Source organism: Podarcis liolepis, assembly GCF_965112155.1.
Source record: "Podarcis liolepis genome assembly, chromosome: 3".
Lineage (NCBI taxonomy): Eukaryota > Metazoa > Chordata > Lepidosauria > Squamata > Lacertidae > Podarcis > Podarcis liolepis.
In genome coordinates, this window is record NC_139557.1 from 109,221,876 (window position 1) to 109,245,745 (window position 23,870).

Genomic DNA, 23,870 nt, shown 5'->3' on the forward strand with positions numbered 1-23,870 from the left:
CATTCATAATTTATAAAACAATATTAACAACATTAACAAAATAGCAGCCAAAAAAGTAAATTAAGAACAGTTGAATTCATATACACACACTCCCCATCCCCATGACTCATAATCTTCTATTTTATTCAGTTCATTAAAATACACATACACATAATGCCCATGGCAGCAGCTCCATTCCGAAGGTTCCTAGGGCTGGAGGGTGAGACAAGGCAGATGGGAAAAGCTATTGCCTGATGGCCAGTAGAGCTGAACTATACAGTACAGTGGTACCTCAGGTTACATACGCTTCAGGTTACAGATTGCGCTAACCCAGAAATACTGCTTCAGGTTAAGAACTTTGCTTCAGGATGAGAACAGAAATCGTGCTACGGTGGCAGTGGGAGGCCCCATTAGCTAAAGTGATGCTTCAGGTTAAGAACAGTTTCAGGTTAAGAACGGACCTCTGGAACGAATTAAGTACTTAACCCGAGGTACCACTGTATACCGATACATTGTTCAATACCGGTTTCTAGACCACATCATGATTACCATTTAAAAATAATTGACCTGGCAATACATCGTGATTCACACCGTGTGTGTGTGCAACATGCCTTTGCCTAGAAGCAACTGGCAGAAAGCACAGTTTCATGAAGCCACTGCCGATGCTGAATCGCTGACTTCCCTCCCAGACGCCACAAAGTAAAAATAAGACCCATCACATTGGCCTGTGTTGTTCAACCTCTTTCCTCCCTTGCTCCCTTGTGTGTGTGTGTGTGTGTGTGTGTGTGTGTGCGTGCGTGCCTGACGTACCACATGTCCAATCTCCATGCTCCTTTGCCCAGCTGCATGCCCAATCTTCATGCTCCCCATCTGCCTGATCTCCATGTATCTTTGCCCACGGACACGCCTCATCTCCATGCTTCTTTGCTCACTGGCACACCTGATCTCCATGCTCCTTTGTCCAGCCGCAAATTGTGCTTTAATATTTAATTATTCTGTGGCAGGCTTGTTAGTGATAAAGAGCTCAGGAATTGGAAGAATTAGAAGCTGTAGCTGTGCTTGTGTTTCTTTAAGACTGGCTCCATTTTTCTCCAGAGCTGTTAACTTCATGGTGAAGCAGAATGCCATTCTAATGCAGCAAGTGAAGAGAAAGGTGTTCATGACTCTTGTGGAACTTAACATTTTTCATGAAATCAGAAGGAACAAAAACTGATACATTTAATTAATATGACAGAGCACGTGTGCAAAACCTTAACACCAGAAATTTAATGCAGGGTTCTGCTTTGATCTGTATTAGTACATCTGCTGTCCATAATATCTAAACTGCAAACATGTTCAAGATTCTTTTCCAGAAGGGCAACAGGAAATGGCTTTTGTAAAACAGGGGGAAAAATCACACATATATTAACAGACAAATAATAGAGGTTTTTTTGGGTTTTTTTTGAGTGGGACGGGTTAGACTGTATGCCTGGCCCACTTCTATTCTTGGGATAGCCAAGCTAACTTCCAGATGAGGTGATGGGCTGTTAAGAGGAATAAAGAAAGTGCCTCAGATGATCCCCTTCATCTCTTCTTCTTGCTGTCCCTGGGCCAGTCCATTTCACCCTCTATCCTAAACTGCAAATCAGAGTCCTGCCACAAGTTTTTATCTGGGGACACTTTCTTCAGGATCAGCTGGCCCAGTCTCCTTAAGTTGGTGGTCAAGAATTCCCCTCTCTGCTTACTTCCAACACCTCTCAAACGCTTCATGGACCCAAACAAAGGCAGTTAAGCCTCCCAGTGGCTCTTGCCCCCCCCCAAATCCCACAGCACCCTGGGCGATGCTGGCAAAGTAATAAGTGATAACTGTAATTGTTCAGTTTCTGTTAATTGGTTCTCGTGGGAAACTTGCAGATTCTAGCTTAGCACAATTAACTCAAGCTGGTGTCAATTTACTCTTGGCAGAAAGCCCAGGTCTGCTTGACCTAGAAACTACTCACTCTGATTGGTTAACGAGCAGCACTCAACTCTGTTATCTAGGGATTGCTAGCACAGTTTGATGTGAGGTGTGTTAGGAGTTAGAAGTGCTGTGTATGGTTATGAGAGAGAGAAAGAAAGAAAGGATTTATTTTGCTTTTATTTGTATGCAGAAACTCTGCTGGTTTTATTTTTTCCTTTTAATAAATCCTGTAAATAGTTATTCTGAGTCTAGCTGACTAGTCATTACCGCCGCAACCAGCTTCTTCGCTGTGCAGGAAAACTCTGCTACGTTTGGGCTAAAGCCAATAGGGCTATGCCTGACACTTCAAAGTTCCATGAGGTTATGGGCATTGTGCTGCCAGCCTGAGTTGTGGTGGTGTCAGCATCAACGGTGTTGGTTCCAGTAGTTCCAGAAGTTGTTGTTCCTGTTGGTGCAGCAGATGGACACTGGCTGGTTCCTGACTGTGGTGAGCTGGTGACGCAGTGGACACAAGGACAACAGCTGCAGCGTGTGAGTGCTGGGTGCTGTGGTTCCTGTTTTCTCTCTCGGTGGTCGTGAGTAGCTGGTTCCGGGTTCCAGGGACATCGCTCTCAAGATGGCCTCACAACCAGTTCAGATGGCTTTTGAGCGTCTGAATGACTCCAATTACTTGCTGTGGTCGGAACGCATGCAGGCAGTGCTGCAGAGGGATCGTCTCTGGCAAGTGGTGAGTAAGTTTCCTACGAAGCCTGATGATGAAGACCTCGATAAAGACCAAAGAGCAAGGGCCACAATTGTCTTGGGGCTGGAAGATTCCCAGTTGCCCTATGTGAGGGGAATCAAGACAGCTAGAGGTGTGTGGCAAGCACTTAAAGAACTCCATGTGCGTGAGACAGCGGTTTCCAAGCTGTTCATTCACAAGGCATTGTACAAGGCAATGTTACAGCCTGGGGTTACAATGCAGGAACACCTACACAGTTTACAGTTAAAGTTTGCTGCACTACAGGAAAGAGACTGTGCGTTAGACCAGCAGGAGAAGGTGGCTATTATTTTGAGTTCTCTCCCGGAAAGCTGGGATAATTTAGTTTTGTCTCTAGAAGGCATACAGGAGCGTGATTTATCAGTCAGTTACGTTACTGGGCGTTTGATTGAAGAATGGCAGAAGAGGGAAGAAAGGTCGGTGGCTGCAGAGGCTTCTACAGGTGGACGGTTTGGAAGGAGTTCTCATGCCGTGCCAGAGGTGAAGCAAAAGCAGCGTACTGGTGAGGAGTCAGCGTTTGCTGTTAGGCGTTGTTTCCGATGTGGGTCTTCAGCGCATCTAAAACGACAATGTCCGGAGTTGGTCAAGTCTCAGTTGCCGGTGCAGGAGCAGAGACGAGATCAGCAGCAGCAGCAGCGTAAAAAGAAATTCTTCAAACGAAAACAGTCGGCTCAGCTGGTGACCGGCGAGGTCAAGATTGCTGATGAGAAACAAGCGGTCTGGGTGGTCGATTCGGGAGCATCTCGCCACATCGTGAATTCAGATGAATTGTTTGTTTCCAAGAACTCAGCACAGCGCAGCCAGGTGGCTCTAGCAGACGGAAGTACTTCCGAAGTGATTTCGGGGGGTGCAGTTTTTGTTCCTTGTCTTCGTGAATGCCTGCAAAATGTACTTTGTGTGCCTTCATTAAGGAGCAATCTGATGTCTGTAGATTGTTTGCTAAAAGCTGGGTTTAAAGTGTATTTTGAAGGAGACAGTTGCATTATTAAGAAGGCTGGTGAGATTTTAGGCACTGCTAAGTCAGAGGGAGGCTTGTTTTGGCTTAAAGCAGGATCTCAAGTTGCAGCAGTAGTCAGTAAATCTCAGCCTGCAGTGAATAACAAAGCTATACATGACAACTGTGTGCACTTATTGCATAGGAAAATGGGGCATGCCTGCTGGAAAAGTGTACTAAAAATGTCTGAATTGGCTGATGGGGGTAATTTAAAGAGTTGTAACAAGTACCTTGATTGTAATGTGTGTAAAAAGGTTAAAACCCACAGAGTCTCTTACCCCAGAAGTGACAGAGTTAGTGAGTCACCGCTACAGCTGGTTCACATGGACGTAATTGGTCCATTTGCTGTAAGCAGGGGTGGAGCGCGTTTTTCACTAACAATTGTGGATGACGCCACGTGTTATTCTTGGGTTTTTCCCATGAAGAATAAGGGTGACGTGTTCACTAAGTTTAAAGGCTGGGTGGCATCTGTGGAAAGATTTCTGTCCATTAAACTCAAAAGGATTCAGACGGACAGAGGTGGCGAATTTATGTCAAATGCCTTTAAAGATTGGTTACAAAAGCGTGGCATTGGGCATAGAAAAACGAATGTTTTTTCCCCAGAGGAGAATGGCGTTGCAGAGCGAAAAAACAGATCTTTACAAGATATGATGTTTGCCATGCTTGATGATGCTGATTTGCCCATGTCTTATTGGGGGGAGAGCATGCTCACCGCGTGTTATCTCCAAAATAGGCTCTTTCATCAAACAATAGGTACAACCCCGTACTTTAAATTGTTTCAGAAAAAACCTAAAATTGACCATTTGCATGTGTTTGGATCAAAAGCCTGGGTATTAATTCCGAAACAAATGAGAAAGAAGGGAGATCCTAAGACCAAACAGTTAGTGTTTGTGGGTTACCAGGAGCTGGGAAAAGGTTTCCGCTTTGCTGAAGGGACAAATGGCATTGTGATCTCCAGAAATGCCAGTTTTTGTGAACATAGTGGCTGGGAGAGACTACATGCCAATACTGAGGTTTGGTTTGAACCTTCCCAGGAGCTTCATGACTCTGAAAGTAGACACAGAGAATCAGAGTCTGAGGGGGAGGAAAGTTCAGATAAGAGCTCTCAAGAAAGTGGAGTTAGCCAGATACCAGTTGCTAAGCAACAAAAGAGAGGTCGTAGTTCTGAGGAGGAAAGTGGGTCAGAAGAAAAATTTTCTCCCAGAAGATCTAAAAGACAAAACAAAGGAGTGCCTCCAGTGCGTTTTTCTCCAGATACTGCAAATGTGTTTAGTGTAATTGCAGAACCCAAGAGTTTTCAGGAGGTGTTAAAGTTACCAAAAGAGGAGGCAGAGCGCTGGAAACAGGCAATGGAGGAAGAGATGTCCTCTCTGAATGAGCATAAGGTTTTTACACCAGTAGCAGCGCCTGAGGGGGCAAAGATTGTAGGCTGCAGGTGGGTGTACAAACTTAAACCTCTGGTGACAGGAGAGTACAAATACAAAGCTCGTTTAGTCGCTCAAGGATACTCTCAGAGGCCTGGAAAAGATTATGACGAGACTTTTTCCCCTACTGCTAAGGGGGACAGTGTAAGGCTGATTTTAACGCTTGGAGCAAAGAGAAAACTCCTGTTAAACCATTTTGACATTCAGACTGCATATTTACATGCATCAATATCAGAAGACCTGTATCTAGCCGAACCGCCTGGTTATGAGACAGGTTCCAATAGAGTGTTAAAATTAAACAAAGCTCTATATGGTCTCAAACAGGCTGCAAGATCTTGGAACAAATGTTTCCATGAGGCCTTAGTGTCATTTGGTTTCAAGCAGAGTACAGCTGACAATTGTGTTTATGTACGTGGTACAGGCAGTGATCAAGAGTTTTGTCTGATTTATGTAGATGATGTATTGTATGCCTGTAAAACAGATAAACAAACTAAAAGGTTTGCCAAGCAATTGTCCAGTAAGTTCAAAATGAAAGACTTAGGCCCGGTTAGGACATATCTAGGGTTGGAAGTGTGCTGGGCCCAAGATGGCAGCTGCCTAATTAGTCAGCAGAACAAAGTTAAGCAACTACTGACTACATACAGGATGCAGGATTGCAAAGGGGCAGTGGTGCCTATGGATCCAGGTTTCATAAAAACACTTCACATAGATGAGAGTCCTGAATTTGAACATCCTGATGTATATCACTCTGTAATTGGAAGTTTATTGTATCTAGCACAGTGGTCCAGACCTGATATTAGCTATGCAGTAGGCATATTAAGTAGATTGGTCTCAAAACCCACACTAAATGCCTGGAAAGGGGTAAAACAAGTTCTGAGGTATCTCAAACAGACAATTGGCTATATGTTACAATTAAATTCTTCCGAGGATGAAATGTTGAGTTGCTACTGTGATAGTGACTGGGGAAATTTGCCAGATAGAAAATCTGTCACAGGACTAGTTATAATGGTCGGTGGAGCTTTAATCAGCTGGCGGTCACGCAAGCAAGACGTTGTAAGTGTGTCATCAACGGAATCAGAGTACGCCGCATTGAGTGAATTGTGCAACGAGGTGATTTATTTCAAGCATTTGTTAGCAGATTTAAATGTAAATTGTGGAGAACCAGTACAAGTTTACATTGATAATCAAGCTTGTATAACCTTAAGTAAAACAGAGGGTTTCAAATCACGTTCCAAACATATCTCTGTAAAATACCAAAATGTGCGTTGCTGTGTACAAGACAATGTAATCACCTGTACTTATGTGTCAAGTGAAGAAAATGTAGCAGATGTATTAACTAAACCATTGGCAAAGATAAAGAACAAGCAAATGTGCAAGGGTTTAGGTTTGCTGGAAAAATAATCTCCTACATAGGTGTATTTGGTGTTAATTGTTCAGCAGAATCTGTGAGGGGGTGTTCAGTTTCTGTTAATTGGTTCTCGTGGGAAACTTGCAGATTCTAGCTTAGCACAATTAACTCAAGCTGGTGTCAATTTACTCTTGGCAGAAAGCCCAGGTCTGCTTGACCTAGAAACTACTCACTCTGATTGGTTAACGAGCAGCACTCAACTCTGTTATCTAGGGATTGCTAGCACAGTTTGATGTGAGGTGTGTTAGGAGTTAGAAGTGCTGTGTATGGTTATGAGAGAGAGAAAGAAAGAAAGGATTTATTTTGCTTTTATTTGTATGCAGAAACTCTGCTGGTTTTATTTTTTCCTTTTAATAAATCCTGTAAATAGTTATTCTGAGTCTAGCTGACTAGTCATTACCGCCGCAACCAGCTTCTTCGCTGTGCAGGAAAACTCTGCTACGTTTGGGCTAAAGCCAATAGGGCTATGCCTGACACTTCAAAGTTCCATGAGTAATTCTGTTGACAGGCATAGGAATAGACACCACAGAGAAGGATTTCATCTGGAAAAAGTCTATCTTATTGTGTTTATTGGCTGGAGCATTAAATACTTGGCAACTTGCAAAAACTAGAATTCCAAAAAGGAATTCAAACCATTTGTTCTTGAGCATTACACTAAAATAATTGGGACTACACTATATTGTATATAATCCTGAAGCCCTTTACTAAACAAACATTTTATATTATCTCCATGCTTCTTTAGTATATTGCATTTTGTAAAAAAAATGTTTTGGGAATAATTGCCTTTATAACCCTGATGAAGAGGGACCAAATTAAGTGTTGTCTCAAAACTGCATTAGCAGAGGAAACAGAATTGTAATTATGAACGAGCTCCTGATTGAAGCATATGATTAAGAAATTAAGGCTTCTTTTCATATAATATCAGTGTGGGTGTATGCACGCACTTACCAGTAAATTCAGGTTGTACAATGAAAGTTGATTTGGCAGTCTTGCAAAACAAATCTATTCCCCTGCCATGGCCTTTTTGTGATAAGGAAAATGCACTGAAAAGTGTGTCATAAAGATTTCTTGACTCAGCATCGTCTAACCTCCCCACAAATAAATTGGAATGAATGCTCAGTTAATAGCTGTCATTGTCTAAGCTCTCTGCAAACTTTATGCAAACAATACAATAATGAATCCTCTACTGTATAAGCAAGCTGTTTGGAAGTGCCCACGGACACTAGGATACAAATATCGCCCACAAATATGTTTTCTTTGTATGCCTATAAAAATAAGCTCTTGCCTTGTATCCTTGGTTTTTGTAGCCACTGATAATACAAGCTTGTCAATATCAGCAATCCGGGGTAGAGAAAATGCCTTTCTTTTTTTTTGTCCCTACCCTGCATTATCGTAAATTACTGCAAATAAAGTAGAAATATATTGCATATCCATATTTGTATAAGGTGAGTCCCCACAATTTTTTTGGCTATTCAGAATTGGTCGCTCCCTTTTGGATTTGTCATCTTTGCCATTCATTAAGAACCGCTAGGCTCCAAGGTATAAGATGTCTAGGGCTGATTAAAATATCTATTATGCTCATTTAAAATCAGTTTCACTATTCTAGCCATAAAACCCTGGGAGGTTCTCCAGTTCATTCACAATCACAATTTCAAGGATTCCTCGAAGGTTTGGAACTGGTCTGTCATGGGGATGTGCTCTTAGAAAGATAGTATGCATTTTCTTACACATTCCATTTTCTCTTTTTAAACAGATGATTTGCAAGTGAGACTTCAGCTGTGTATCTCCAACTTGTTCCAACAAGATGTTTACAACGAATCCTGCAAATTGGGTTACATTTGAAGATGAACCCCTATTCCATTCTCCTCAGAAAGCAGGGGAAAGTCATAGTGCCTGCAAAGCAAACGGGCTTAAACTCCATCTGCCCAAAATGCCTGATTCCTTGAGCCAATCTCCATCTTCCAGCAATACTCCTCTCCCCTCTCCTGTAGTTGACTATTACTTTAGCCCTGGACCTCCTAGCAATTCTCCACTATGTACACCCACTAAAGATTATTCGGTCAGCCCTTTATTTTCAAAATCTGGAATTCAGCACCTTTATCCTATTCCAGAGTTGTCATCCAACATTAATATTCTGCCAGTGGGTGGGTCATCTTCTCAAAAACTTACTGGTACCTCGCAGGCTCAGCATCACTCAGAATGTTCAGTCTCAGAGCCATTAAATGGTACAAATGCCACTCATCAGGAAAGCGCAAAGAAATCAGAAGATTCCCTGGAATCAGAAACATTCTTCCAATACATTCAGAATGACTGTGCTTTTGCTAGTCCATTTTGGTCAGAAGATTCACCAGATACATCCATCAATGTGCACAAAAAGGATGCAAACCTTGAAAAGGATAGTGGCTCTTCCAGTGAAAAGGACAGGTTCCCTGATCAGAAAAGTCTCAATCAGGGATCATTCCACTATATTTGTGAGAGGCTTGAGCACTTGCAAACTGATACTTCAGATAATGAAAGGACTCTGACAGCCATGCCATACATGTATACAGGAGATGTTTTTTCTTCGTTTCTTCCACACAGCCTCTTCAGCATCCAAAGAAAAGATGGCTGGCCTTTCATGTTGAGGATTCCCGAAAAGAAGAATATGATGTCATCAAGGCAGTGGGGGCCTATATACCTTAAGGTCTTACCTGGAGGAATCCTACAAATGTATTATGAAAAGGGCCTTGAGAAACCTTTCAAAGAATTTCAGCTGCAGCCATTTTGTAAACTTTCAGAACCCAAGCTAGAGAACTGCAGTATCTCTGGGAAAATCCATACTGTGAAAATTGAGCATGTGTCTTATGTGGAGAGGAAGAAGTATCATCCCAAAGCTGAAGTGGTTCATGAACCAGAGATAGAACAGATGCTAAAGCTGGGAACGACTGATTACAATGACTTCACTGACTTCCTGGTGATAGTGGAGGAAGAGTTAATGAAGCTTCCTGTTATTTCAAAACCAAAAAAACACTATGAAGAACAGGAAATGATCCTGGAGATAGTGGACAACTTTACAGGGAGGATCACTAAAGCAGAAGGGAAGCTAGTTGAAAGTGCTGTCATCACCCATATTTATTGCTTGAGTTTTGTGAATGGAAACTCTGAGTGCTTTTTGACGCTGAATGATCTGGAGCTTCAGAGGAAAGATGAGCACTACTTTGAAAAGGATGCGAAAAAATGGATTGAAATCATTGACTATCACTTCCATCAATGTGTGAAAAAACAAGAATTTGAGCAGTCAAGGATAATTAAATTTACACCTACAGAAGGCTGTAGGTTAGAACTGATGCGTTTCAGGACATGGTATAATGGAGCTGATCTTCCATTTTCTGTCAAGGCCATGGTGGTAGTACAAGGAGCTTATGTTGAACTGCAAGCTTTCATAAACATGTCCTCTTCTGCTCTGACTTCAGCGCATTCAAATTCCATGAAACCCTGTGAAAGTATTATGGTACACTTTCCTATTCCCTTACAGTGGATTAAAACTCTTTGGACCATGAACCTCCAAAGACAGAAGTCTCTGAAAGCAAAAATGAACAGAAGAACATGTCTTGGCTCTTTAACTGAGATTGAATCTGATCCTGTAATACAGGTCTCAATTGGAACAGCCAAATATGAAAGTGCCTATAGAGCTATTGTGTGGAAGATTGACAGACTTCCAGATAAAAACTCAAGTAAATATTTGTTTTATATAAAGATTTTTTCTAAAAATGGTATAAAGCTGTGCTGAAAGGGAATTGCATTTTCTCAGAGTGGGTTAACAATATGACGACTCCAGAGATTTTACTGGCCAATTGATTAAAATGTATGGCATGAAGGCTGCAGATGGTGAATTGTGTGTGCTATTGAGCTGGGAAAAAGAAAGACACTCTTGATATAGCACACATTCCTGTGCTTTAGAAATCTGAATATTTTAACCACACCAACCTAACAAAGCAGCTCTGATAGATGCTTGATTCAAGCCAAGTGATAATTAGGCCTGCTTTTCACATTCCGTTTAAGAAGTCTTGGCACCTTCATATTTGAAAGTGTTTATTTTGTTTCATTCATATTCTGGGATTTTGCTTTATTAGATCCAGGAATCAAACTCCCTCTCCCTAGGTGGCTACAATTAACTTCTGTAAATTCACTGCATGTACTACAATGTATATTGATATTGGAAAAGGAAGTGTGTAGGGGCAAAAATTTATAAATTGTTCTGGAACTGGTGTCTTTCCATCTTGGACATCCATATAAATTTGATATCACCTTTCCAGGTATGAAGTGCATCTCTGCATCTTCAAATGTATGCAAAAAGTAAAAAAAAAAAAAATTTCATGTTAGATTGCAGGAAGAAATTCTGTTGTCCTTGGAAATGGCAATGCATAGAGGCCATTCTACGACTGATCTTTTGTATTACTTTGAAGGTGATATAAGAATATAATTTACTTATGGTCCACAGACAACGAATATAAAAAGTTGCAGAATGAAAAATATGTATGATCATTAAAAGCAAAAATGAGAAAGTAATAATAGCTTGTCTAATTGCTGTTTTTAGAAATATTGCAACTTACTAAGAAATTTAAAAATAGAGACCTCCATAAAATGATAAGGAGGAGGTACACATGGAAACATACAACAGCCTTTTTTACTTTCATGTTGCATACTCATTTGTGTGTACCGCACACTAAAAATAGCATATGTTTTAAAAAATGTATTCTGTTAGCTGTTGCATTATGTTTGCTAAGTAAAAGCAGAATCATGCAGCATAGTTATCGGAAAGAGCCAAAGTTCAACACATGGCAGTGAAACCCCACACCTCATTTTGTAGTATGACTTCTTCCAGTACAGTGGTACCTTGGTTGTCAAACTTAATCTGTTGCAGGAGTCCATTCGACTCCCGGAACCGTTCAAAAACCAAGGCACGGCTTCTGATTGGCTGCAGGAGCTTCCTGCACTCAATCGGAAGCTGGGCAAGCCGCGTCGGACGTTCGGCTTCTGAAAAATGTTCGCAAACCGGAACACTCATTTCTGGGTTTGTGGCATTCGGGAGCTGATTTGTTCAGAAGCCAAGCCGTTTGACAACCAAGGTACCACTGTAAATGAATTGGAATAATTAGTTCTGTTGGCATCTCTTATTCTTCCATGTTGTTCCTTTAGAAAGCTCAGACCAGAGACGAACACTGCTTAAGTATGCCTAATCAGTGTTTGTCTCTGGTCTGAGCTTTCTAAAGGAACAACATGGTAGAATAAGCGATATATTTATGCAAAATAGAACTTTTTGTGGTATTTCTGGTTCTGAATTTTGGAAATATGTGGTCTGGAGTGCAAATTGTAAAGAATATTTTTCACTCTATCTACTGACATAGCCTCTATCAACCAAAAGAGAGCAGTATTGTAACAGTTAGATGACTGTACTGCCAGCCTTTTCTTGAGATTCTTGAGTTCTATTAAGTCCATTGCAGCTGACATACTAGATCTACTTTGGAAAGAAATATCCTCTAGTGCTATGCTGGTGGACTAGCTAATGCATTCAGTCCATGTTAGTGCTGGAATATCCACAGTGACAAGAGACGGCCTCCAGTTACACTTCTGTTCTACTAATATTTCATTATATAAATATCTAGTGTAGCACAAGCACTCAAGCTTTTTATCATGGCCAAGTATGCTATAACCTTTTCCCCAGTGATAGGGGAAGTGATCTAATATAATACAGGATATAATCCTAAATATGCCTGCTCAGCAGTAAGTTCTGTATTTCAGTCTTAGTTGAAATTGAAGGTGTGGAGCAGTTTGAGATTATATATGGTCCTGTTGGTTTGTGTTTTCAACATACAAAAATAACTTTTAAAATGATGTAGCTTTAGTAATAATTTAAAATACTCTTCTATAATTATGATTTAAAAAATACTGCTATGAAGGCCTGTTCATATGACAGTCAGGTCCTTGGCTATGGGAAAAGCCTGCATAGAATGGCTCCATTTGGTTGCCAGCCAGCCAGTCATTGAGAGTCATTAGGGAGTTGGCTGTCACATTCTTCAGTAACATAATAATAGAGTGCAGCCCTATATGTTGTATATTGCAGTAGGCAAGCCTTTCAGGGTATAAAGGTATAAATAATAGTAACTTGAGTTTGCATCAAAATAAAGGAACTGAAACCGTCAGGTGAAAGGTACATTGGCTATTGTAACAATCTGATTTCAGGAGTACACCGGGGTATATGATTTAAACCCACTTTGTGTGTGGTGGCACACACATACATACATACTTGCTAGCTCTCTGGAGGAAAGAAACATTATGTATGAAGTATCAGACACTTAGTGTCCTTTGGTGATTAGGATGATTCATCTCTTCCAGGAATGTATGTAGGTATATTTGTGCATTTTAAAAATGCTGGGGATGAGACAGATGAAAATATCATAACTTTAAAACAACTCTTTAACAAATACAAGGACTAAGTTTCCCTTTGTCACTGTAGTGGGGTAGATTTTAAAATTGCATAAGAGCAAAGTTAAGTGGAAGTGTTACTTGGAAGAGTTGCTAGCGATAGATAAATAATGGATTTCCCCTGCACGGGAAAAGATTTTAAATTTGAAACAATTGTAATCAATTATGAAAGTGAAGTCTGCTTATTGTTTAATCTAAAGGTCAAACATAATGCCCAACGAGGGAAATAAGATAAGGCCTAGCTCATATGCATGTTTCCAAACTACAGTATAGCATAGATAGCAAGACATTTGCAATTTTTGAGAGGCCACAGCCAACATTGCTATGCTGTTGTCGTGTCATAGCCCTCTTCAAATGTTTAGCTTACACAATTAATGTATGTGTTTATGGAGGCATGGAGTCTTTTAGCATCTTCCTATGTGACACATTTTCCCCAATTTGGCAAAAGGAAAATTGAGTCTGCAAGCAAGGTCTTCAAGTCCCTGGGTTCACTCTGGAATCTATAGTAATGAAAATGAGTAAGATCCAATGTTGTGTGAATGGGTGTTCATCCAGAATGCATAAAGTTTCCACTACCAAAACAAATACAGCTTTGCATGAGGAAAAGAATGACAGCTTGCTAATAGCTTTCTAAAGCAAGGCCATTGTTGATAGGATGTAAATATGGCAGAAATGTGACTTTAACTCAAAACTATGGGAGAAATGTGACTTCAAATCCAAATTGAAACAATGATCCCTTAACCACAATCTTTCTTAATCATTTTTAAATGAAATCACATGGGGTCTAGTTCCTAGATTATTTTCACATTGGATTTTCCAATAACTGCTGGTAATATGTCTGCCTTGTTCCATGCTTTCTTGGCAGCATGGCCTCACTGCTCTTCTTTTCAAGTTTATAGTAAATTGTTAAAGGATTTGATATAATAGAGAATATAAGCAAACAAAATTAAGAATAAAAATCCCACCCCTGGTCTAATACATGCTGTGAGCGGTCAATGTGGAATGCCAAATTGAGCTCTTGAGTGTTTATTTTATGGGATTTCTAGTTGGTTGGTTTCCATATCAGTTATGATTATTAGGTAACAATTCATGGAACTCCAACGGTTGCCTGAACAGTTGGACACTCTGCTTACATAACATTACCTGGCATTTATAGGGACAATTTCCTAAATGTTATTTCCCCATATTCCCCTCCTTTTTATTGTGCTGTTGCATTTCCCTCCTATTGCAAATGAAAAGATCTGAGGCTGGGAGAGTGTCTTTGAAGTGGGAACAGTGAACTACTGTATAAAGTAGTAATAAGATTGCGAAGTGAAAAATAGGGCTGTTGCCTCCTTAAAGTTTTAGTTGATTGACCCTATGCATTACAGTACTAGAATAATTAAGTATGCATACATTAGCATTTTGAGTAAGAAACATTTTTCTGCATACTTTTTGTTTTTTTAGATGGCATATGTATGAATTTCAACATTTTAAGTCAGTCCCTACTGTGTAAGAGAGGAGAGGGAATACTACTTCTAAGTTGGCGCCTGCCTCCTGCTGTTTTTGTATTAGAAATCTTTCCTTTTCTGCCTGATTAGAAAAGATGCCCTGATTACTTGGCTAAATGTACATTCCTAATCAAGTGCTGGATAAATATAAATAGTGTTTAAAAATTGGGTGAAACATTGTATGCAGATGCCTCCATTAAAACCTCCTTGGGTGATGTTTGTGGGAGAGGATGCAGAGACAGGAAGAGAGAGGCTGACTCCTCCCCACACTTGCCACAAGACTCTTATGCTAGATTGCTTCTACTTTGAAGCTGCTTTTTATTTCAAAAAGGATCAGTTTAGGTTGAAGTACACATGTTTGTGTGTACTATATCCTTCACTGAAGATAAAATTCCCAGTTTACTTCCTCTTTCTGATACCCAAGACATACTTCACTGCATATTTTAACATACCCATTATGGAATTTTAATGATTACCCATATACTTAAGATGCATTCTAAAGTAAATTCCATCAGATTCAGTTGAATCATAAGCATCTTCACTGAATCTCTGCTAGAGGCTTATTGTAGAAGCACCTGTTGTTTGATGATGTCAAATCCTGTATCATTAATTTTAAGCCTCAGATCCTCAGGCATCCTGGCCAACGTTTTCATACATTGGCAAAGCTTTGTGAAGACTAAAACCTCTTGGTGGTTTAAACAGCTCTCAGTGAAGTTTTTTGGGTTGCTCTTAGATGAACAAAGTTTGCACATTAATGGAGTACAATAAGCCCGCAGATTATGCACATTTAACTTGCACAAATTAAGATTTACGCACTTGGCAGAGAAAAAAAAAGTGGAAAGAGGGTGGGTGTCCAGGGAAAAAAGATTTTGGCAATCCCACCCACCATTGAACCCAATATGTTTTGACGTGATTTTGGCTTTAGGTGTGATTTCCGGAACATAACCCTTGTATAAGTTGCGGACTTAGTGTAATTGCCTTAATTCTTTTCTTGCTTGCTTCTGCAGGGAGCTTTTTGCTATAGAGGCATTCACAAAATAAATAGAATCTGTGTGATTTAATAACTGTAGTTTTCTAAATAGTTGCCACTGAGAAAGGTGATGCCTTAAGGTTGTAGCCAATGCTAGTCATACTCAGAGTAGACCCATTCAAATTAATGTCTTTGGCTAAATTAGCTCCCTTAATTTAAATGGGTCTATGCAACCTATAATGTATAACAGTCTGTGCCTGCACCGGAGCTTCTGTTTCTTTATCAACCATACTGACAACCATATTGTCAAACCATATTGGTACATTGGTGTACAAGTGACTACGCTCTGACAGTAACTTGCAGATGGGGAAATTAAGGGGCAAAAGCCCATGTGTTAGAATGAAGGTGTTTGGTGGGGATTACTGCTGATGGAGTATACTTGAAATGGTGAATAATTTCATGTAATATTGAGCTGTTTGTGATGGTGAATTATAAAAGTGTTTCTAGCCTTCCGAGATACAAAGAGCAGCTTTGAATGGGAGCAAATGCTCCTTTTTTAAAACCAGGCATTGATGGTGCTTGTGACCTGCTGAGCTACTTTCCTCTTTCATTGGGTTGCTCTACTTAAACACAGCTTAGCAAAAACCTCCAGTAACTTGTTTGTTCTCTCAGCTACTTGTCTTGGCTAAAATTCCTGTGGCATTCCCTCCATCTTTTTCTCAAGGTCCAGATCATCCGCACAGTTTGTCTTACAAGCTAGAACTTGGATCGGATCAGGAAATCCCCTCTGATTGGTATCCCTTTGCCACAGTGCAGTTTGTGGTGCCTGATGCATGTGCTTCCGGAACTGAAGTTAAATCATTGGGCATCGAGAGTGACATCCAACCCCAGAAACATGTGATACGTAAAGCATGTTACAACTGCCAGGTAATCTTCTTGTCCTCTTGTTTTGTTTTTTAGCCTGATGGAGCATCAAGCCAACAAAGCAAGTCGGGCAGCTATGCAAGGAAAAGCTTGGTATCACCCATTTATTTATTAAAGCATCAGCTAAAATGGTCACGAAGGCACAATAAAGGCATTCTGGGCCACGAGCTAACTGTCAGTAGGGTGTATCTTGTAAAAACCTATAGCTCAAGAACTGAATCTTAGAGACATTAAGCCTGTAGGAACTTAAGTTTTCAGTTCTACTGTAGCATGGCAGCTTTGAGGGACTGCAGTAAAATGCAAAGATAAACCTATTTTGGGACAGGGGGGGTAAGGAAACTGAAATATAGTTTCATACCGTACAGACTTAGCTAGTGAAAAAGCAGTTTAAAACTGAAACGTGTAGCTTTCAACTCAAACTCAGAGTAGGATTCTGTTTACTGAAGATTGATGCTTGCACTGCAGAAAATTGATACATGTTTTACCTATTATGTTGTTAGTTTTTAAACTTCTGCTTCAGTATTGATTGTTTTATATTTATAGCATTGTAACCTAGGGTCCTAGGACAGAGGGTAGGATGTAAGTTTAATCAATATTTTTATAATAGTATTTACTTTTCCTCTTGTTCTTATATTTTGGTTTCTACTTGGGGTATGTATCTGATGAGGTAGATTTTGCTAAACCTCATGCACTCTGCAACTTTTAATTTGCAACAAAGTGCTGCAGGATTTCTTGTGTTCTTATGCTATAAACAAACATGGCTTCTACACTAGCAGGTGATTGCTGGTTACACAAGTCCCGGTTCATTATTGTCATCTAATTTTTAATAGGATTAGAATGCTAGCTATTGGCTCACTGGGTATAGTGTCAAGAGCTTCAGTAATGTTACTGCTTTGTAAAAAGAATACAACCTTTTTGCTTTCATATTACAGGTTGAAATTGAGAAGAAATGGATAAGGCTTGATGGCGAAGATTCCAATAAATGTGGCAGTTGTCAAATGCAGTAGTGAGGAATCGAACTGAAGAGTCTGATGTGCTGCTAGGACTGTGGGGGAAAGTGCTTTATATATTGCCTCCAAATGAGTTTGCAAGGCCGTGGACTTCAGCATATTCTCTGCAGTTTGTCATGTTGAAAGACCAGATACCATTGGAAGTTTGTGCTCCTAACTTTTAGCTTGCTGACCAATGTTATCCTTTAAAAAGTTAAAGCACACAAAGTCAATTCACAGTATCTTGAAAATGAGTGGCACTTGATATGAACTCTTGTAAGGCAGTTGCCTATGAAGCATTTAGACTTAACATCAAATATATATTTTGCCGTGGTCCAGAAAGGTAAATTATAAATTTCAAACTAAGTTATGTATTACAGTAAGCCTGCAACTTATGTGGGGGTTATATTCCGGGGATTGCACTTAAAGCCAAAATTGTGTACAGTCCAAACACATGGGGTTCAGTGTCGGGTGGGATTGCCAAAGTCATTTTTTATAGAATCATGGAGTTGGAAGGGACCCCAAGGATCATCTAGTCCAATCTCCTGCAGTGCAGGAATAAGCAGCTGTCCCATACAGAGATCAAACCTGCCTCATTGGCGTTATCAGCACCATGCTCTAACCAACTGAGCTGTCCAGGCTGATTCCTGGAACCCCACCTTTCCACTCCCTTTTTATTTATTTTTTATTTTTTGCCATGAACACATAACTGAATGTAAACAAGTTAAACATGCATAAGTTGTGGATATACTGTATATATATTTGTAGGTACTTTGTGAATGTAATCATATGTCTTACTCTTCCCAGTATTGGTAAATAATGCAAGCCTAAAGTATATTGAAAAGGGGTGTCATTTGGCAGAGCAGATAAGAGTTTCGGTGGCTCATAAATGGGATCTTTTTGGATGATTCCACTATATTATTCCTGTACAGAGGAATATATGTATGGAAAATGTTACTTTTGAATCCCAAATCTACACTGGCTTTTCAGAATAGTTCCTGTCAGGAATTTAATTCATTGCTTTCAGTATTTCTTTGAAATCTATTGCATACATTCTTCCACACAGGAAGGCATACCATGTTTCAAATAGCTAATAAGTGCTGCTCTTCTGGCCTCTCCTGTTTGAATCTGTAAATGGAAGTTTTTTCCTTTCATTCTTTGGACGGGGACTCTGCCTGGGCTCATGGGGGGGGAGGCGTTGTGGGTAATAAAAATTCTTGACCTGAAAGAATGAGGCAAAGTTTTCATTTCAGGATCTTGGACAGAACAGAGTTATTTTTAACACATTGCCAACTATTATGAATTATTTTGGATCTCCAACAGGAACAGATGTTAGATCTGGAACAAAAGCATGTCCTGAATTGCTAGTCAAAGAAGCTATAAGATCCAGGAGACTCCAGAAGAACGTGGAAAGCGAGATGTTCCTTTGCGTTGCCAGCTGAGCTAGAGTTTGCTTAAGGGGTGTGCCCCAGAAGACTTCTAAGTCTGAAGGAAATATGAAAGTGTAAATGCTTTGACAATCACCTTAACCTTTTAGATGCTGACTTTTAAGCTTGTAGGACAGTTCTAATTGTCCCCTTATGGGAGACATCATCTTTGTCCTTTGCTTTTTGAGGCCTTTCTTGTATACTCTAGAAGCCAGAGAAGTGTCTGTCTCTGTTTTAATCTGTATTGATGGATTTCTGCTTTATTGCGATTGCTCTAGATGATATCTTTGCTGTGTGTAAGTCTTTTTGAAATAAAGCTGTAATAGCATACTTCATCTCACTTTAATATTTTGTCCCTGCTGCAGATATTAAATATGGACCTTAACACTTCAGCTAATTCGCCCCAAAGGGAAAATGATTTAGAATAAATTGAGTTTTATTAATCTGGGAAAACATAGTTTATATTATAATTCCAGTTCAATAGAAGTGGATATTAAGTTACAGTCTCAATTCTCTATGTAGCTTTGTCCCAACAGTTAATTTTGAAGATACAACAGCTTCTCTAATCTCATTTTACTAGTAAATTGTCTTGAAATGTCAAAAGAGCCTTTAGGTGATAATAGCTCTGGAATATGCTGTTTGTTAGATGGATGGATGGGGTTTTTTTGGTCTCAGAGGAGGAAAAATGTTGGTTCTTGCTTTAGGTCATATTGAGGCTCAAATACTAGCCAATTTACCTTTCACATTTAGTCTGTCATTTTCAAGCTCATCTGATAGCTCAAACTCCATTTATTCCAACAGGATTCAGTTGTACTCTGGTATAGAAAAACATAACCCTTTCCAGATTTTTAAGGGTGGCAAATGCATTTTGGAAAAGGGAAATGGATCTTTTCTCCAGCGCAGCATTCCAGAGGTCGAACTCTTCATTTTAAATCATTGGCTGAAGAGAACTGTGCACACCGTCACTTGTGAAGGGTGGTGCAACTGTGTTGCTTTGCATACTTGTTGGTTGGTGAGGCAGCGCGTACCTCCGCTTACTTAAGTGGATAGTTCAGTTTCTGTGTGGATCAGTGTGCTTTAAAGTAGGCTGTACTCATTTTTGCTATTTGTTTGCCCTTGAAAAGATGGTGTAAATCTATGTTTGATTATTGCCTATGTTTACAAGCCACAAAAGAATACACCTATTGTTGTTGTTTAGTTGTTTAGTCATGTCCGACTCTTCGTGACCCCATGGACCAGAGCACGCCAGGCATTTCTGTCTTCCACTGCCTCCCGCAGTTTGGTCAAACTCATGCTGGTAGCTTCGAGAACACTATCCAACCATCTCGTCCTCTGTCGTCCCCTTCTCCTTGTGCCCTCCATCTTTCCCAACATCAGGGTCTTTTCCAGGGAGTCTTCTCTTCACATGAGGTGGCCAAAGTATTGGAGTCTCAGCTTCAGGATCTGTCCTTCCAGTGAGCACTCAGGGCTAATTTCCTTAAGAATGGATAGGTTTGATCTTCTTAATACACCTATTAGTATCCTCCAAACTGAGAACTTTGGGTGGAATTCAACTCCATACTAAGGTGGTCATTCCATCAGCGCAAGCATTTCTACTTACCAGGTAGAATGATCTCCCCTCTTTTCTCCCCACAAACTGCTCTGGTTCTCTGGTTCTCCTGACCCCCTGAGCAGATTTGAGGAAGGCATGAGGAGGGGAGGGGAGGGCAAAGTCCCATTGTGCTGGTCCAGGGGGGAGGTTACCGTGGGGCGAGGTCCAGGAGCTGAGTTGAGGGTCGGCAGACAGTCCTCCTCGGGCGAAGCGGGGTCCACAGCGAGAAGCCGGGCAAGGACAGGAACTCTGGGGGAACAGGACTGGATGCTGGCCGAAACAGCTCTTCAATGACATTGCTCCCGCAACCTGGGACCGGGCTGACTGGCCTTTATCTTCTCTGAGGCCAGGGGCGGTCCCGGCCCCCAGGAGACCCGACTCTCCTGGCCTTAAGGCGAGCACTCCTCCTGGGAGAAACCAGTTTCCTTCGCCTCTCTGCCCTGAGCCTCTGCAGTTCAGGAGAGGCTGAAGGGTTACTGGACCCAGGGGGAGACTCACCTGTAGGCACTGAGTCCTCAACCACCTCCGGAGCCGGAGTGGATTCACCTGGTGCCTGCTCCTGAGGATCTGGCACAGGTGCAGGTGCTTCAGAATCAAGGTCCTGCCCCAGTTCAGCTGGTCCTGGAGGCGGGGACTCCTGTGCAGGCTGGGATTCCTCCGGTTCAGCCTCTGAATCGGATTCCCAGGCCATCACACCCATTGTGCTGATGGGACTCGTTGCACTTGCTTCTGCTAGTAGCAACTATCCTTCAGCTATCCTTAACCTAGTCACATCCAGGTGTACTTCAGAGCACAGTGTCCAGTTTTGAACACTAAAATATCAGAATTAGGTGGATGATAAGTTTATGGGTTATGTGGAAGTGTGAAAACACAAAACACTATATTGATAAGAATTCAGCCATGACCATGCTGTTCCTAGAAACACTTCTCTTGAGAAAGTTGCACTGAGTCTTAACACTTTAATCGCCACAATAAAGCAAATTCATTTGATTGCAGGGTGAACTTAAATCCAAGCAAATGTGCATCTTTAAAATACTTTTGGCGAGTCAGGCCAGACAGCAGCTGATGTCGGATTTTGGTTTAAATTTCTTCTTCAACCTAACTCTAAGGAACAAATGCTAGTGAGAGAATTTTGCTTCTTAGTATCAAGAAACAACTAAACTAGAGTTCTGAATATTCTATGCCTTAAAAATATATGGAAGCCTCCTGTTGTGCTCAGAAGGTTTAGTTTCACATACTGCTGACTAAGCCCACCCCCAACATGGTCTCCCCCTTGTGTCTGCAACCCTGAGTCCTCCCATTAAGCCAGGAGTGGGGAACCTTGCTCAGCCCACATGTCAAAGGAGAGTAGGCTCAGAAGCCAAACTGGGTAGAGCAGTGAACTTAAATGTACTTTTATAGGGTAGGCCAGGGGTCCGCAACCCACGGCTCTGGAGCCGCATGTGGTTCTTTTACACCTTTGCCGCGGCTCCAGGGCGCCTCTTCCCTCATGGTGCGGGAGCGAGGAAGAAGAGGAGGAGGGCGGCGGCAGGAAGGCGCGCCAGGGCGCAGTGGCGGTTCTCCCCTCAGGTGGACGCGGCTGCCACCGCCGGCCACACACAGGCGCGTCCACTCGCAGGCGCGCTCCCTTTCGCCGTCCACAGCCCACCCTCGGGCCCTGCGTGACATCGAGAGCCGCCCACCCAGGCCATGCTCTCCTCAGCCCCGCGCGCGAGGCACCTGACGCGAGGGAGAGAGAGCGCGCTCGCTCGAGGGAAATGGTGGGGCGGGGTTTTTTTTTTTTTTTGTGTGTGTGTGTGTGAGGGGTGACGGTGGTGCTTCGGGATCCTTTTCCGTGCCTTGCTTCTGAGTGGGCGCTGTGCTGAGGGAGAGCACCTGAGGTGAACCACAAAATGGGCCCGCCCTCCCTGTCAGGGAGGAAGGGGTGAATTACGTCAGTGACGAGGAGGGGGTCCAGAGGTAGCCAGCAGGTGCCGTGATGCAGCGTCTCGGCCTCAGAGAGAGGCAGGGGAGCACGAGAGCAATTGCAGAGGGGGGGGGGCTGTTAGGCACCAAAATCCTGCATGCGGGATTTCCCCGTTCTCTCGTGCCTATGCAATTCCTGCCCTTCTCCCTTCCCCCTCGAGATTTGCTGCAGAGACAAGCAAATGAAGAAGAAAGGGAAGATTATTAGCTGACATGTCCCCGGATCCCATGGAAAGCACCACAGATTCCTTTGCTTACCAGCTCTTTTTATTTTAAGTTGGCTGCAAACTTGTAATTGTGTAGGTGTATGTATGTATACATATACACACATAAATATTCATATCTCTTCCCTCTCACCTTCCTTTCACCCAGTTTCTCTGGCACTGGTTTATAAATGCTGCTATGTAGAAATGATGAGAAAGTTGCACCAGCAGAAGGAATAGATATGTGCTGTTAGTAAAAAGAGAGGGAGTTGAACTGCAGGGAGGCACAGACACTTTTCTATGTATTAATTTGTATAATGCCCTCTATGCACATGGTGCTTTGCAAAAAATGGATATGAGAGGTACTATACCCCTCTTTGCTATCTGAAATAGACTCAGGGAAAAGAGAGAGAATGGGGGAAGGGGAAGAATGTGTGGTTATTTACATTTGGCTTGTTTTGCGGCTCCCAGTTTTTTTCCCTTTCGGAAACGGGTACAAGTGGCTCTTTTTGTCTTAAAGGTTGCAGGCCCCTGGGGTAGGCTAATATCTGCTCACCCTCTCTATGAAGCTGCTGGGAGAGATCATCAGGGGGTTTGGGCTGGGTATTCACCAGTATGCAGATGATACCCAGCTCTACCTCTCTTTTAAATCAGAACCAGTGAAGGCGGTGAAGGTCTTGTGTGAGTGCCTGGAGGCGGTTGGAGGATGGATGGCAGCTAACAGATTGAGGTTGAATACTGACAAGACAGAAGTACTGTTTTGGGGGAATGGGGCGGGTGGGGGACTCCCTGGTCCTGAATGGGGCAACTGTGCCCCTGAAGGACCAGGTGCGCAGCCTGGGAGTCATTTTGGACTCACAGCTGTCCATGGAGGTGCAGGTCAATTCTGTGTCCAGGGCAGCTGTCTACCAGCTCCATCTGGTACACAAGTTGAGACCCTACCTGCCCGCACACTGTCTTGCCAGAGTGGTGAATGCTCTGGTTATCTCCCGCTTGGACTACTGCAATGCGCTCTACGTGGGGCTACCTTTAAAGGTGAACTGGAAACTGCAACTAATCCAGAATGCGGCAGCTAGACTGATGACTGGGAGTGGCCACCGAGACCATATAACACTGGTCTTGAAAGACCTACATTGGCTCCCAGTACATTTCTGAGCACAATTCAAAGTGTTGGTGCTGACCTTTAAAGCCCTAAACGGCCTCGGCCCAGTATACCTGAAGGAGCGTCTCCACCCCCATCGTTCTGCCCAGACACTGAGGTCCAACTCTGAGGGCCTTCTGGCAGTTCCCTCCCTGCAAGAAGTCAGGTTACAGGGAAGCAGGAAGAGGGCCTTCTTGGAAG

The 23,870-nt window shown here is 42.0% G+C and overlaps 1 protein-coding gene across 5 annotated transcripts in view; it reads left to right on the forward strand.

Annotated features, from left to right (window-relative positions):
• Positions 1-19,099, forward strand: part of LOC310702676 (stonin-1-like) — a 26,813-nt gene extending 7,714 nt beyond the window's left edge. For 2 of the 5 annotated variants that reach the window (XR_014523578.1, XR_014523579.1), the window contains 4 exons: positions 8,258-10,217; positions 16,154-16,356; positions 17,286-17,685; positions 18,666-19,099. Coding sequence is in view for 3 of the 5 variants with exons in the window: in XM_083494649.1 (XP_083350775.1) it covers positions 8,309-10,217; positions 16,154-16,356; positions 17,286-17,360 (2,187 nt within the window). In the remaining 2 variants the exon portion in view is untranslated. Of the gene's footprint in view, positions 1-1,265; positions 1,827-6,997; positions 10,218-16,153; positions 16,357-17,285 lie in introns of those variants that run through there. The other 3 variants (XM_083494649.1, XM_083494648.1, XM_083494650.1) reach the window with 2 other exon arrangements.
• The last annotated feature ends 4,771 nt before the right edge of the window (positions 19,100-23,870 follow it).